This window comes from Panthera leo, chromosome B2 (genome assembly GCF_018350215.1).
Source record: "Panthera leo isolate Ple1 chromosome B2, P.leo_Ple1_pat1.1, whole genome shotgun sequence".
Classification (NCBI taxonomy): Eukaryota; Metazoa; Chordata; class Mammalia; order Carnivora; family Felidae; genus Panthera; species Panthera leo.
The window spans coordinates 142,041,961-142,058,016 of record NC_056683.1 but is presented as its reverse complement, the minus strand read 5'-3'; the positions used below and the strand labels follow the sequence as shown (position 1 = coordinate 142,058,016).

At 49.3% G+C, this 16,056-nt stretch overlaps 1 protein-coding gene across 5 annotated transcripts in view; it reads right to left on the bottom strand.

The window, feature by feature from the left end:
- Nucleotides 1-16,056, bottom strand: part of TMEM181 (transmembrane protein 181) — a 59,003-nt gene that overhangs the window by 30,960 nt on the left and 11,987 nt on the right. For 4 of the 5 annotated variants that reach the window (XM_042940195.1, XM_042940196.1, XM_042940194.1 and 1 more), the window contains exons 2-6: nt 15,630-15,733; nt 9,031-9,086; nt 7,153-7,243; nt 5,363-5,484; nt 2,043-2,153 (exon numbers count right to left, since the gene is read on the bottom strand). In XM_042940195.1, the coding sequence (XP_042796129.1) occupies nt 2,043-2,153; nt 5,363-5,484; nt 7,153-7,243; nt 9,031-9,086; nt 15,630-15,733 (484 nt within the window). Of the gene's footprint in view, nt 1-2,042; nt 2,154-5,362; nt 5,485-7,152; nt 7,244-7,638; nt 7,691-9,030; nt 9,089-15,629; nt 15,734-16,056 lie in introns of those variants that run through there. The other variant, XM_042940197.1, reaches the window with a different exon arrangement.

Sequence of the window (16,056 nt, the reverse complement as noted above, 5' to 3'; positions counted from 1 at the left end):
GGAGAGCTGCTGAGAACTTTGGTAAAGGCCTTCAGGGGGTGATGCTCCTATAAAGATGAAAAGGAGAGGTCCCCTATCTGAGAAACATGGTGCTCTTTGTTTTCTGCATTCTTGATTCCAGGTAATTCTGAAATAGCAAAGTCTAAAGCACAGATGATTAGCACAGGACAGGATCAGCAAGGCTGAGCTTGGGGCATCTGTCTCAGACCCTGTGAACTTGAGGACACAGGCAGAATGCTGGCCAGACTTTCTGAGGACAAAGCTCTAGGAAATCTTCATACGACAAAGAACAGAATCCAGATTCAAACTCAAAAGATCAGGAGAGGCTAGACCAAGAAGTCAAAGCTGCTGAAAAGAAATTCAAGAGCAAAGTGTTAAGCTCTGAGCAGAGTCTAAGAATTGTTACAAACCAACCAAAGAAGCAGAGAATGAAAAAGGCCAGACTCAACAGCAGTTACGGTGGAAAAAGTCCAAGGAGTCCTTACCAGCAGGCAGCACACAAGCCGACAGGTGAGGAGGCTGCCAGAGGAGCCAGCTGTCTGGTTCCAGCAGCACCTGGAGGGCCACCTACTCCTTCTGCCTGACAAGCAGCCGTCCCCTCGGCCAGGCTGACACGGGCAGCCACAGAAAGGAAACCCAGGAGCCCGAGGGGCACAGAAGCCACCCGAGGGCCATGTCAAGGAAGAACCCCAGAGGGACCGAGACAACATTTTTAAATATCTGCAAAGCTATCACATAAGTACAGAATAAAAGTCACTTCGAGGTAGTCTGGAGACAGAAAGTGAAAAAATAAGTAATATGAACGCTAACAGGTGCCATCTGTTGAGTGCCTACGATGAACAGGCACTATGAATGATTCCGAGCCTGGCTGACCTCCAGAGGCCCCCCGGGAAAATGGGGACCACAGGCACCAGTACAGAGGTGGGGCGGGTGAGGCCGTGCATGTCAAGACCGCAGAAGAGGGCCTACACGTCAAACCTCTCAGGAGAGGGTGCCCGTCAGTCCACATAAAAGCCCTCACATGAACGTTCACAGCAGCATTATTCATAAAAGCCCCAAATGGAAATATCCCAAATGCCCATCAAGCAATGAGCAGACACACAAGATGCAGTCCACCCACACAGTGAACCGTCACGCAGCAGAGAGAGGATGAAGTGCTTGACATCCTCAAGAGCACAGATGAACTCTTGAAAATACTATGCTTCAGGAGAGAAGTCAGTCACAAAAGACCACACATGGTAAGAATCCAGTCACATGAAATGTCCCCGACAGGCTAATCCACAGAGACAGAAAGAAGGTGAGTGACTTCTCAGTCCCTCAGGGACGGGGGAGGGAGGAATGGGGAGTGGCTGCCCCCAGGCTGCTTCTAGGGGATGTGAGGTCTGGCTCAATAAAAGGCTGCTTTTCAAAAGGAACCCATTACCACCTTCATTTGATCCACAGGCTTTGTGAGGCAGCTAGTTTACAGATAAGAAACAGAGGAAACAGAACCTGCTCATGGTGCCAGGATCTAAACCAGCTCAAAGCCATACTCCTGGTCACTGTGCTGGTTATACCGTGGAACAAACGAACGGAAGGAACAAAGAGGTTGATTCCAGCAGGGCACAAGACCGGGAAGTCTAACCCTGCAAGCTGCACACCGGGTGGGCCCTGTGAGAGCAGTGCCCGAGCCTCACCACAGGTCCCAGCGGAACCCGAGGGCAGACCACAAGCAAGGTGAAGGGGGTCCCATGTGTTCGGCTACCAGGAGGGTACACCTGACAACCTCTTCCTGACCTTCCAACTGGAAGGCTACTCTCTATTCTCTCTGTTCTGAATCTCAAAACACCACAAAGGCTTTCTAACTTCATGTTGTTACTTTAAGCTATTCTTGGTTCCGTATATTTAAGAAATTATGGTTTCTCTATAGTTTTTAAAAACTGTGCGTGTCTGCCCTTGTCCCAAATAACAGGATTTCAAAGCTGACATTTATTTCAATCATTTGGCAGAAGGCTGGGAACTAAACAAGCCACGGAGACACTGAGGGCAGCTGGCATACTTACTGTAAAGTTCATTTCCTTGATGGCTAGCGTCAGGTGTTCGAATCCCACAGTCACGGTATACTGAGTGTAATTCAAGTAGCCGAGGTGAGCCACAATAATTTCTGCACACTTCTGCAAAGACACAAGGAAGAGCTGTGTTTTTAAAGCAAGCAAGGTCGGCTCCCCCAGCAATTGACCCATGAAGTAACACACGACAACGACACAGGAGCACAATGAACCACCTCCAGGGAACTTGCCAGAGCCCAGAAAAATTCAGACATCAGCCAAAAACAATTCTTAGAAAGAAAAGAACCAAATGGGTATTTTTGGAAACAAACAAATATATGGTTTATAATCATTAGAATCTTTCTACTTTGGATGATTCAGAACAGTGTCACCCGCATAAAAAAGGTAACTACACAATGCAAACCTGACGTTCACACAAATACAATAGGGTGGGGTGGGGGGTGGTGTAAGCCAAGACACAACAAATCAGACCCCCCACCCTCACTCTCCTCCCTGCTCACTCCCACAGCTGCTGCACAATATACAGAGTGGACTGCATGCCCCCTCGCCCCAATGTCTGGTCCTTCCTACGCAGAGCCCCTGTAGTCTCTGTTAGGAGGTCAGGCCCACACCTAAGACAAAGGCTGTGGGAACAATGGCTAGTGTGATCACACAGGTGTGTGTGCTCATCTGTCGGCCAAGAGCCCCATCTTCTGTCTTGTACAATTAGGAACCGGCTCCCCTCTATTCACTGGGGGTGGTGGAGCCCTCACTCCGGATGGGGATGTTTACTCGGTGGCCAGGCAGGCAGTGACCTTGGCACAGCCACGCCGCCTGGCACACCCCCTCAGAAGTTCTCTCCGTGTCTGACAGCCCAGTCTCTGGGTGGCACCTGTGACGGCTGTGGCTTTGAACAGGGCAGTCACCCCTACCACTGATCAGAGGCTCCCCGAGCTAGGAATGTCTGAGGTCAGGGTAGGAAAACAGATCTGGGTGTTTGTAAGAAGCCTTCAAAAGATACGAGGACAATCTGAAGGCAGGGGTGCTGACCTCAGGGCCAGGGAAGAAGTCAGAAGAAGGTGGTGTGCATGCCTTCCCTGGTCTCAGCAAACCCAAATCCACCTTTTGTTCCTCAAAGTCAGGTCACAGGAGGACGTATGGAAAGAGGGGCAGCTAAGTCCTGGGTGTGATCAGGAATGGAGAGGATCGCACTCGTGAAGGTATTCATGTAGCACAGGTGACCACTTCTTACAAATCTGGACTTTCAGGGGACGTTTACGTTAACAACACGGTTATACCTCAGGCTGTACATATCTTCAGGTTTAAAAAAGCTGTAGTGAGTCCACCTGACGATCTGGGAGGGAGGGGAGGGGGTCTGAGTTCAAGCTGTGGTTCGAGCACCGATTACGATGTGCTTGTGCGATCACTTGATGAAAGCACAGCAGCCTGTCACCCGCCCGGTGCGGACCACTTGCTACCCGAGGCAGACAGCGTTTTCTCTTCACATCAAAACAAAGGCAGCGTAAAGGGTGGTTGATATCTCTACAACATAAAAAATCCCATCTTTTTTTAAGTCAGGGCAATGCTCCTGGGAGAGCTAGGGTGGGACCTGCACAGACAGAACAGAAGAGAGAAGTCCCCAAGGCGACACAGCGTAAACTGAAGTAGGGCCACCGACAGGAGAGGGGAGACACTGCGGCGAGGCACAAAGGGCCACTGTCAAGGTGCACAGTGTGGCGGGCAGTGCCACAGCAGTGCAGGCAAGCAGCCTCGCAGGCGGCCTGGCACTATACAAGGTGCCCGAGTCTTCCTAGTTGGCCTGACACCTTCCCCAGTTTCAAAGGGAAAGTCCCCCATCCTGGGAACTCCTCAGTCCTCGCAAACCAGAAAGATTAGTCACACCAGCCTTAGGACGAAGTCACTGACCGCCTGCTCGGTACGAGAAAGAGCAAGGCCAGCTGAGGGCGGACTCCAGCCTGCCCGGGGGTGGAGGCAGGGCCGCGGCCTGAGCAGAGGCCCTTTCAGACCCCGCATCCATCATCCCTCCCGTGTACTGGGAGCTAACACAGCACCTACTGGACACAGACACGGCAGGTGCAGGGCCCCCATGGGCACCGACCCGCAGGCGCTCACATATGATATTCGACTTGATCCTCGCCACTTTATGAGGACGGTCAGGGAAGGCGTAACCCCACCCTGCAGTCAAGGAGAACACGTTACAGGCCGGCCCAGCCCTGCTCCAGTGGGTGATTACAGAGGAGGCAGAACGAGGGTCTGGTCACTTGTGTTTCCGGAGCAGCACCTGCCAGGCCCATGAGGCCGACCCAGCGGGCAGAGCTGCCACGCGGTCCCAGGGAGCAGGCCCTGGCAGGGAGGAACCATAGATGCGGGCCAGGGAACCACAGACGGGGGCCAGCCATCCAACAGGAGCCCTGCCATCTGAATCCTTTCCTGCCAGGACAAACAGTCCTGCTCTTCACTCTTCTCAACCGGGCGGTGCGTGGTTGCTAAGGATACACGCTGCACAATAACAAACCACGAGCTGAAATCCTGGCGCCCCCCCCCCCCCCCCCCCCCGTCACTAGTGTCACCTCAGGCAAGTACTCTGACCTTTCAGAGCCTCAGTTTCTTACATAATTTGGGGCTCTGGTAACAGTGCCTGCTCCGTGGGCCTGCTCTGGGGACTCAATGAAACCTGACTGCATGGAAAGCCAGGCATGAGGCCTGTTGGGGAAACCACTTTCCTAACCCTACACTCCAATGCATTCTCTTTTCTGATGTTCCCCATGTTCTCCAGGCCACCTGCTGAGTCCTAGGGAGCTTCCCAGCTCTATACAGAGGGGTTCTGGCTCTGATTCTTGGGATTCCAACAGAATATGGTGCCAAAAAATAATCGAGAGTGAGGGTTCCTTTCTCACTTTGGACCACCAGGTTTCCTAACCCATAACCACACAGTACGTCCGAAAGTAGACACTCAAGCAAGCAGGCTGCTCTTCCTAAGGGGCCTGGGCCTCAGCCCCCACAGGTGGATCAGGGTGTTCATCACAGGGCTGACGCCCGAGACCCCGGCAATTCGGAATGACCACGAACAACGGCAGACTTCAGAGATGACAAGCAGCCCGTAAAGAGTCACCTGTAGACACCAGGCATCATATGTGGGTTCACGTATCATGTGTACATGTGTGTAAGTTTGTAAGAATTTCTAAGGGTATCAATGTATAAAGTTAGGTGCGTTTTCCACACCCCATTGGTATGACTCAATGCTTTTACTTCAGAGAGCACATATGTAATAGTGCAGCATGATGAATAATCACTGACCAATCAAATGCACTCACCCCTGCACAGGTAAGGGTCCTTGTCCGATTGTGAACTTTGTTATGAATGAACATGGTGGTTCCATCTTGAGCTACACCATCAACTTTAACAGTCATGAGGAAGCTTGTCTGAATAGATGTTTCTACAAAAGAAAGAAAGTCAGCATCAGAGACCATGTCAGGCACATCATACTTGCAAAGGTAAGAGCCCAGGAGGGTCCTTTGACCACCTCAGACTTGGCACATTTGAAAACCTCACACTTGTCAGTGAAGTAAAACCTTTCCATTAGGTTCTACTTCCAACCCATTGTCCAGGAGCCTATGTGAAAACCTTCATTCCAGATCCATCATTTTTGATTCACAAAAGGGCAAGTATTTGATGGCTAATGAAATTTTATTTTTTATTTCTCCACATAAATGTTTAACTTCACTTTACACCAAAATAAAGCTAGATTTATTTTTCTGTTTATATAATTTATTATTTTGTTTTTATGTCCACTGTTAAAAAATCAAGGAACAAAAAATACTAATCCTGGGGCACCTGGGTGGCTCAGTTGGTTAAGCATCTGACTTTGGCTCAGGTCATGATCTCATGGTTCTGTGCTGACAGCTCAGAGCCTGGAGTCTACTTCAGATTCTGTGTCTCCCCGTCTCGGCCCCTTCCCTGCTCATGCTCGCTAGCTCACTCTCTCTCAAAAATAAACATTAAAAAGAAATAAAACACTTATAATCCCATCGCCAAGAGATAACCATAATTAACATGTTGTGTCCATCCTTCCAGACCATTTTCTAGACATAAAAATACACAGTGATGCCAAATTTATTTTTGTTTTTTAAAATGTTATAAAAACTGTGGCACCTGGGTGCCTCAGCCGGTTAAGCTTCTGACTTTTCGGCTCAGGTCATGATCTCATGGTTTCGTGAGTTCCAGCTCCACGTCGGGCTCTGTGCTGACAGTGTAGAGCCTGCTTGGGATTCTCTGTCTCCCTCTCTCTCTGCCCCTCCCCCACTTGCGCTCTCTCAAAATAAATAAACTTTAAAAAAATAATGAAATGTTATAAAAAAGGATTAAATTTTTTGTAATATACATTTTTTTTTCATTTAATTTACTGCAGTCATGGGGTTATCTTTTCAAATTCTTTCTCAACCAAATTCTTTCTCGCCTGATCACAGAACATGGAAAATAATGTGGGTGGTCATTTCTTCAGTTCCCCCCGGATGGTATGTAACTAGTGCCACTCTAGACGAACAGAGCCGATGCATTATAAACCGTGGGTGCTGCAGGGCAGGGCTTCTCAGCCTCAGCAGCACTGATATTTTGAGGCCAGACAATCCTTTGTCATGGGACAGCCCCGTGCACTACAGGCTGTTTAGAAGCATCCCTGGCCTCCTCCCTCTAGATACTGGTAACATCCCTCCTCCCCAGTGGTGACAACCAAAATGTCACAATGTTCCTAGACACTGCCAACTTTCCCTGGGGGACAGAACCATTGGCTCAGGGCATCAGAACTTAATTCTCTCCCAGAACGCCAAGGCAAAAGCCTGCTGTAGCAGCACCTACGCTTTGCAGCCACTTAGCTAAGCTGATCGGTGCTCCCTGAGAGCTGACCAATGCTGACTTACTTCTAACTTACTCTGGAAGACACTGGCAGACTTTTGAGGGGCTTTCAATTTGTTGCCATTATAAAGAATAATGACCATCCTTGTGATCCACCTCTGAGAACTTGTTCAAAGATTCTAAAGCTCCCTCCATCTTTCAAATATGGTGCTTGGTACAAAGAAAAATCATTCCAAAATGCCAGACTTCATACCTTTTGATTGATCCAACTCAACAACACATGTCAGCCACAGTTGCTGATTATATGTAGACAGTGGATTTGAAAGTATTTGAATTGGCTTCAGCTAAGGCAAAAAGAAAAAAAAAAGTTAAGGAATCCATATGACCTTTTCATTCAGTCTGTCTTAATATACAAAAATTTACATTTAGCAAAAAAGGTTGGAGTGTTAGCTCTGAAACAGAAATGTGCAGCTTTCATTTAGACAATACAGTGAAATTCTGCCTCCAGAAAAAGAAAGGACTTTCTACTGCAGTCACCTCTGTCTTACAAACACCTCTAAGCAGGCGATTTCCACCACCTGCAGCCTTGGGATCACATTCCTACTTAAATACCAAAAGGCCATCTTGGAGAAAAAAACTAAAAGTACATATAATGAGATGTGTTGTTAAGATAATAAAGGACATCAAAGACGTATTTCCGTATTCACAGGAATCGTTCCCCAGTACCAGTGTGCCAGACCTGTTGCTGGGTGAGGTTGGTTGTCTTCAGCTTTAGCGAAGTCTTAACACCCCTGGAGAGAAAAATTAGAGGGGACCAGGTTGCCAATAATACTTCTGCCAATGACACTTTGAGCAGTGTCTGCTGAAAACCACAATACTGGCTTCTGGCAGCCCGGAATACAGAGAACACTGTGTAAGTGTTTGAAAACCACCCAGGGTTCCAAAGAAACACATTATTAGAATGTGTAGTCTCTGCATGTAAATATATCATTTCTGTGTTTTAGCCCCGCGGAAACTCCCTGTGCCCGAAGGCATGCCCGAAGCCACCGAGGCAATGATGCCTACCAGCGGGTGGTCTAGCATCTTGCAGAAGTGAGCGTGAGCTCTTGCAAGCAAGTCAGTTTGGTGGGACGGCTGTTATTTTCAGTGTCAAAAAAGGACTTACGTTCTGAGACAGAAATTGTAAAAGACCAAACTATGGTTAGGAAGCTCCATGGCGGCACCTCTTAGATCAGATCCTCAGGGCAAGAAATAAATAAAATAAACACACATGCTAGCGGGCTAACCAGAGGGCCCTTTGAAACTAGGAATAGGAAGAAAAAGGATTACAAGGTAAGCTTTAGGACATTTTTGTCCTTTTGCTTTTTTGAAAATCTTAAGGGTGAAAACCCACCAGGGAGCTAAGAGAAGGAAGACAAGAGGATATTTGGGGGCAAATAATCCAATTTAAACTTGTTATGATGCCATGAGAATGTAGGACAACTGAATTCAGTTTACAGATAAAGATACTATGTCTGATATGCAGAAAAATAAAGGGGTTTCGTTGTTTGGGCTCTCACAAGTTAGCATTTATTAAAGAGTACTGAAATTCTCCAACTGGAAGGACCTTTGTTTTTCTCTAAAGATGGTGAAGAATCAACCACATGAAAGAAAGAAAAGAAAAAGGATTTTTCACTTAAACCGAGTTCATACAAGGAATGACCAAACAATCGTCAGAAAGACCTGTGCCTGTTAGAAACCCGACATGGAGACGGCATCTTCACTTGCATAAAAATAATAAAAAATAGTCAGATGCCTGAGTGAGCACTATTAGAACTTACAATCTAGTAAGACTCATGGGCGGGAGGAATCAGGGGGAGTTAACCAGCATTTGGAAAGGAACCGCTGCTCCCTCACAGGTAACACCACCGGCCTCTCACAGTGCTGCGGTATTCACTGCAGCAGAAAAGGACCTTTCGGCAAACAGAGCCCAGGGCCCAGCGGCTGACAGCGCTGCAAGAAATGCGTGCTGCCGAAGAAGGGAGCTGCAGGGCAAGGGTGGTGCGCGGACCCTCCACGCAGAACAGGACCGTGTCTGAGTCACCGGGAAGTTTCTAGGGCCCCTCCAGCTGCCACTTCGACCCAGTCTTACCTTTTTACTATTACTTAGTGAAAAATTAGCTGCGGAAGTCTGGATCACTTTGGGCCCTAAAAATGTAACAGAGAAGGAAAAAACCAGGTTATATCTATATCAATAATTAATTTATTGTTTTTCACTTAAAAAATTTTTTAACGTGTATTTCTCAGAGAGACAGAGACAGAGCCCAAGCGAGGGAGGGGCAGAGAAAGAGGCAGACAGAATCTGAAGCAGGGTGCAGGCTCTGAGCCGTCAGTCAGCACAGAGCCCAAAATGGGGCTCGAACTCACAGACCGCGAGATCATAACCTGAGCTGAAGTGCTGAAGGTGAACACTTAACTGGCCACCCAGGCGCCCCTATCGATTGTTTTTCAAATGCCAAGAAAGACTCGCATTATGTAGAGGTGGCCCCATTTTCCTGGTCTGTCCTTAGGGGACATATAAACATACAAACAGACACACAACATCGCAGACCAGGCGAACATCACGTGACCACCACACAATGTGTGTGACTTCCACAGGATCTAGACATGCAAAACCTCTCCTTTGCTTTCAATGAGGGCTCACTCAGTAGTGCTCCGATCCAAGAAACCGTTAATGACACGGACACTGTCTATAGATTTTATAAAGTATAACAATTTCTGCTAAAAAACTAAGCCACATTTATCACTTCATCCAATTAATCCAGTCTTCCAAAAATATGTATTGAGTTCAGGATATAAAAAAACATAAAATATTTTAATGCATACTCAAGGCTTTTCCTGAAATAACAGATCTATAAGCTTCATGGAATCCTACAATGTAACTGTTCGGAGTTTTGGCCTTAAAAGAAGCAATCAAACGAGACAGTGTGAAGCAGATTTTAATTTAATTTGTTCTACAATAAATCACACTCAGCTGGGATGCCAGTTTTCTGGGCTGCCTGGGTGACCATCCCCAGCCTGCTGCCCAGGAACCGCCACGTACAGAAGGAAATACTCGAGTACGTACAGCAAGTATGTAAGTGACATAGCAACATGTGTGTGGAACCGTTATGAATGCTGACAGGCTGTCCCTATGTGGGAAGGAGGCTTTCGCCCACAGTGAGGCTTATTTTAAATAGACTCACAATCTCAGTAAATCCCTGTTCCAGGAAATAAGGCAATCTGCTTTCTCAGAAAGAATTAAGAACTGGGAGTCGCAAAGTCCAGACTCTAGTCTTAGCCAACTTGGCTTTTTGAATCTGTTTTCACATCTGCAAAACGAGGGGTGACAAACCCACTGGTCACTAGCACACTCTTAATCTGAAATCCTAACAATGTTACCACAGGACGTAGGATGGTGATTTTTGTGTCAACTGACTGGGTCCTGGGGTGCCCAGATACTTGGATAAACATGATTCTGGCGAATCAGTGGACAGATGAGAAAAAAGATGGTCCTCCCCAATGTGGGTGGGCCTCATCCAAATGGTTGAAGGCCTGAACAGAGCAAAAGGCTGAATGGGGGAGAATCTGCTCTCTGCCCGGTCTTGTCCTCGGTCTTCAAGCTGGCACATAGGTCTTCATCTGTTTCCAGACACAAGCTGGAACTTAACCAGCTCTGCTATGCCTCCATATCTTGGAACTTCTCAGCCTCCATTATCATGTGAGCCAGTTCCTTACAGTAAATCTCTCTTTCTTCTCTACCCCTGCCCCTCTCTCTCCCTGTCTCCCTGTCCCTCCCTCCCCCCTCCTATGCATATGTGTGTCTGAGTATATACATATATATGTATCTCCCCTTTGGTTCCATTTCTCTGGAGAACCTTGACTAATACAGAGTTTGGCACTGAGAGTGGTTAAAGAGGAACAAGATATTAATAATGAGCTTTTTTAATACTGGTTCTGGGGTTTCTGGAATTGGCTCTCTAATCTGATTAGATTTAAAGATGCTAATGATTGGGGTGCCTGGCTGGCTTACTCAGTTAAGTGTCCCACTTGCTTTCAGCTCAGGTCATGATCTCACGGTTCGTGGGATCAAGACCCATGTCAGGCTCTATGCTGACAGTGCAGAGCCTGCTTGGGATTCTCTGTTTCCTTCTGTCTCTGCCCCTCCCCTGCTGTCTATCTCTCTCTCAAAATAGATGGATAAACTTAAAAAAAAAATTTTTTTTATAACAAACAAATAGAATGAGGTTGACTGGTTGTTCCTAATGTCCCTGGATAACGTGGTAAAAGAAAAGGCGAGGTCAGGGGTTTGAATTCCCAGCTCCAGAGCTGCATAAATGATCTGACAGCTTCTGTGCGCCCTGACAGAGACCCTTATCACCTGTAGCCATAGGGGCTGAGTGCTGAAAATCAAGCTCAGAATCTCATCCTGCAACTGGCAGAATTACAATGCAAGTTGGACACCGGCCTCACAGGCTCACTGCTGAAGCGAGGGCACTGACTGGGGAGCAGTGGGGTCCTGGTCTGGGGATGTGGGATCCTGGTCTGGAGACGCACAGGAGGATCCGGAGGAAGCTGGGGGTGTGGAGCTACTACGTTTCAATGCATCTTCTTTGCCACTAGACGAGTTCTCTCCATTCCCAGTAGAAACAGCCCTCCCACCTCCTTCCTAGACGAAGACCCTGCATTACCTACGCAAGTGATCCCTGAGGATCAGGCAAGACGATGCAGATTCTGCTGAGCAACCTTCCCTCTTTGCTTCTAGAACAATAACTAGACTCAAGTCCCAACAGGCCCCTGAAGGTGAGGCACCAAATATGACCCACGAGGAGATGCACTACACTCTCAAAGAATACTTGAGTTTTCGGATTTATACAGAGAGAAATCTGGGGAACGTGTATGGGAACGACTACTAAGGGTGTGGGGAACACGGTGGAAGGAATGTAAATTGGATCAGGCTGGATTTGTGGACATGGGCTCACTCAGCAGAGATACTGCGTTGCGTGCTAGAGCTCAGGGAGTTAGGAGGGGCTCTAACAGTTCGGTTGGCTGGTTAAAACTTGGACCAAAAGGTGGTCCCCAGTGAGCAAATCAGAAATGCCACACCTGCCTTGGCTTAATGGAGAGGAGGGGATTGGGAGACTTGGGGAGACTAGAACATTGGGGCGGATTTGTCATTTAAGACCTGCTGGAAGGCCCAGAAGACAGACCTTTCACCACTACTGTGAGGAATAAATGTGTGAGGGGAGCCCCAGCATCCTGAAAGAGCTCTGTGACGGCCCTGCTCGGCAGGCCACCCAGAGAGCAGGAGCCATGACCACTGAACGGGGGGAAACCAAACGCGATGGGAGTCGCTGAATCCTAGCAGCGGTGGGGCCAAGCAGAGGGACTCAGCCACCAAAAGCAAGGTGGGTATGGTCACTGTAACGAACAGGAGAGTCAAAGCAGCAATCCGACCATCTGATTCACACAGACCTGTGGTGCTGGCTAGTTGACTATGGTGTTTCCAGAAGTGAAATACACAGGAAGCCCACTATAGTGTTACCTGATCTGTGTAAGCAGAAAATTCTAAGTGAACAAAAGTGTAACCTGAATCATAAACACAGGAAGTTGCAGCCCATCAGTAGATTCCAGATTTGAGCCGGGTTACAGACTCAAACCTTGAGTGAAGAGGAGACAGGGTCCCCTTAAGAAAGCACCCCAGTACACTGCCAAAAATGTGTACTATTAATCATTCTCCCAAAGGAACCTACAACCTTTTACCAAGATGACCGCACACTGGGGAAAAGGAAATACATTTTGGGGACCCCCGGACACCGGCTCTGAACTGACCCTAATTTCAGGAGACCCAAAACATCAGTGCGGTCCACCAGTCAGAGCAGGGACTCACGGAGGTCACGCAATCAGTGGGGTTTTAGCTCAGGTACATGTCACAATGGGCCCAGTGGGTCCCCAGTTCCAGAACGCAGAACTGCACTAGATACACTCAGGGCCTGGCAGAATCCCCACCCTGCAGGGAGCCTCTACTTACAACAATATAATCAAAAGCAGTATCGCAAGCCTGGAGGGACTGCAGCCGTGAGTTCTCCCATCCCCCAACCTGAAAGGTTCCCACCACACGGCCGTTCAACTCGCCTATCTGGCCTGGGCAGAAGGTGGGTGGCTCTTGGAGGCGACAGCAGATCGCCACTAAGCATCACCGGGTGTGGTTCGAACCGCAGCTGCTGTTGCAGGCAGGGTTTCATTGCTTGAGCAAATTCACACATCCTCTGGGACCTGACAGGCAGCTGCTGATCTGGCAAACGTCATTTTCTTCATCGCTGAGAGCGAGGCTCACCAGAAGCCAGGCCAGCAATACACCTTCACGGTCCTCCCTCAAAGGAATGTCAAATCTCCAGCCCTACATCCTAATTTGGTTCTCACGGACCTTGGTCACCTCTCCCTCCCACAAGCCGCCGTGAGCAAGAAGCAGCGAGTACTGTAAACTTCCTGGTAAGACACTCGCACGTGGGAGAACGGAAAGAAATCTGGTCAAGATACACGTGCGCCACGTAGAGCCATCCCTTCTGAGGTGAAAGATAAACCGTTGTATTTGGCTCCCCTACAACCAAAGCAGAGGCACGATGCCTAGCGGGCCTCGCCTCTTAGCATTTTGGAGGCAACGTGTTCCTCGCTTGGGTGTCATACTCTGGCCCATTTACCTCGTGAACCAAAAAGCTGCAAGTTTTGAGTGGGGGCCAGGACAAGAGAAGGCTCTCCACCAGCTCCAGGCTGCCGTGCGGGCTGCCTGCTGCTGGGGTCACATGATCCGGCAGATGAAAAGGTGTCAGAAATGTCAGGAGACAAGGATGTCATTTGGAGCCTTTGGCATGGCCCATAGATGAATCTTCGCGCAGACCCTTGGGACTCTGGAGCAAAGCCTTGCCTTCCTCCACAGATAACCACTCCCCTCGTGACACACAGCTCTTGCCTTCCTACCGGGCCTTAGGAGAGACTAAATGCTTACCTGTGGGCCACCAAGTTACCAGGAGACTGCCCATCATGAGCTGCCCATCATGAGCTGGGTGTTAGCTGACCCATCAGGACATGGCTCTGGACACACACAGCAGCACTCCATCATCCGACGGAAGGGGGGCATATACGATCGGGCCCGAGCAGGCCCCGAAGGCACAATAAATCCATCTATATCGGTATCTACGTATATCCTATTGGTGTGTTTCTCTGAAGAACCCTAATACCAGCACTCACTGGGAAGAAGGAAAGGGACATGGAAATCCTGACATCGCTCTTCTCGTCTCAGCCCAGGTGTATCACTTTTCATTTATGCAAGAGTGGAAAAGGTTGAATATAATCACGGATGTTGCAGCCAACAGTGGCTTAAGGAAACGAGTTGGCTGAGGTCCCATGAGACGGCAGTTCAGGAGAATATGAATGCCTCTCCTACCAATCTTAAAAGGACAGTTATGAAAATCAAGTAAGATGACTGATATGTCCTGTGCTGTGATTAATATAGCTTATTCCTTGGGGACTTCACGGGCAGGAAAAGAGGAGGCTACAGTTACTTGTCACCATCATTTTCGTCACCAGCAGGCAAACAGCACATAAACGACCTCCCTCTCCCCAGCTTCCTTGGGCCATTCACCCAGCCCACATCCAGTGTAGGTTAAGAAACTAGCCTCTGAGGGGCACCTGGGCGGCTCAGTTGGCTGAGCGTTTGACAACGGCCCAGGTCATGATCTCGCAGTTGGTGAGTTCAGGTCCCGCGTCGGGCTCTGTGCTGACAGCTCGGAGCCCGGAGCCTGCTTTGGATTCTATGTCTCCCTCTTTCTCTGCCCCTCCCCTGCTCACGCTCTGTCTCTCCCTCTCTCTCAAAAATAAATAAACATAAAAAAAGTTTAAGAAACTAGCCTTTGGAGGCCCAGCCGCCTCTGGGACAGGCTAAGCCTAAGTGTCATTTGTAGGAAATGCCGTAATCAAACACCTATCAGAGACCACCCTCAGTAAAAAATATATTTAAGAAAGAAAGAAGAAACAACCACATAGGCTCCTGGTCTCCTACCCCCCAGACAAGGCTGAAGAGACCAGGTTTCTGGGAACCTGAAAACAGGCCAGCTTCTCTGGTTCTGTTTTCCATCTGTGCAAAATGGGGTTGGACTGGATGATTTCAAAGGCATTTCTGAAGCTAAAAGCATTATGGTGTGGCTCTGGAACCCCAGGGCACCTGGTGCCCTGAACACAAGGCAAAAGCCAACCTGCAGGCTCCCTCCTGCCAAGAGCTTGGGGCGTCACTGGAGCACCCTCCCGGGTCCCCTCGGTCACCCCAGCCCCATGCTCACATCTATCTCATGCCCTCCCTGGAATCTGCTGCGCCGGGACGTTTACATGGCCTGTGGCCCCCATCGGCCAGCATGTCCTGGACTCGGCAGCACCCAGGCTGGGTTCCGAGCACAGCAGACTGCAGAAATGTTGGACCGTCTGCTAAAAGGTACGCCATCGAGGCCTCCCGGTGCTGCCAGGCTAAACTCAAGCCCTGGCTGCTGTGTGGGGCAAGGCCAGGGTTACCCCTCACCCAGTGGGTTCAGAAGAAGTGGCACTTCACCCTCTATAACAGGGCTCTTAGCGGGTGACAGCGAGTGGGGACAGCTCAGCTGGGCTGAAAAGCGGGTACTGAGGTAACTGTAAATGATAAAACGATCAAAAACTGCGGCTTACCTCTGATCCCAACGAAGACGGTCAGGCCGAAACAGACGAAGAAGACGACGAACACGAGGACAAAGTGGCGCTTGGAGAGCGTGTACAGCCGCATGGGCGCCAGCCTGCAGAGAAGCCAGCGGGTGAGGGTCACACAGGGGTGGCCGAGGCCGCATCGAGCCATCCCCTCCCCACCTCGGGAGCGGGCCTCCCCAAGACCCAGGTCGCCCGCCTGACCAAAACACCTCGGGGGCCACCAGAGGGTGGGGGACTGTCCGCTAAGCCCTGGGTCAAGCGCTCCGGGGAGAGGGCTGCTCCGCATGCAGCCAAACCCCACTCCTCGTGGCGCGAGAACGTGCTGCGGCTTCGACGCCCACTCAGGGCGTGTTTCACCACCCCACCCACGTGGTGGCTCAGCCCTTCTACACAGCCCGACTTTCAGCAGCCA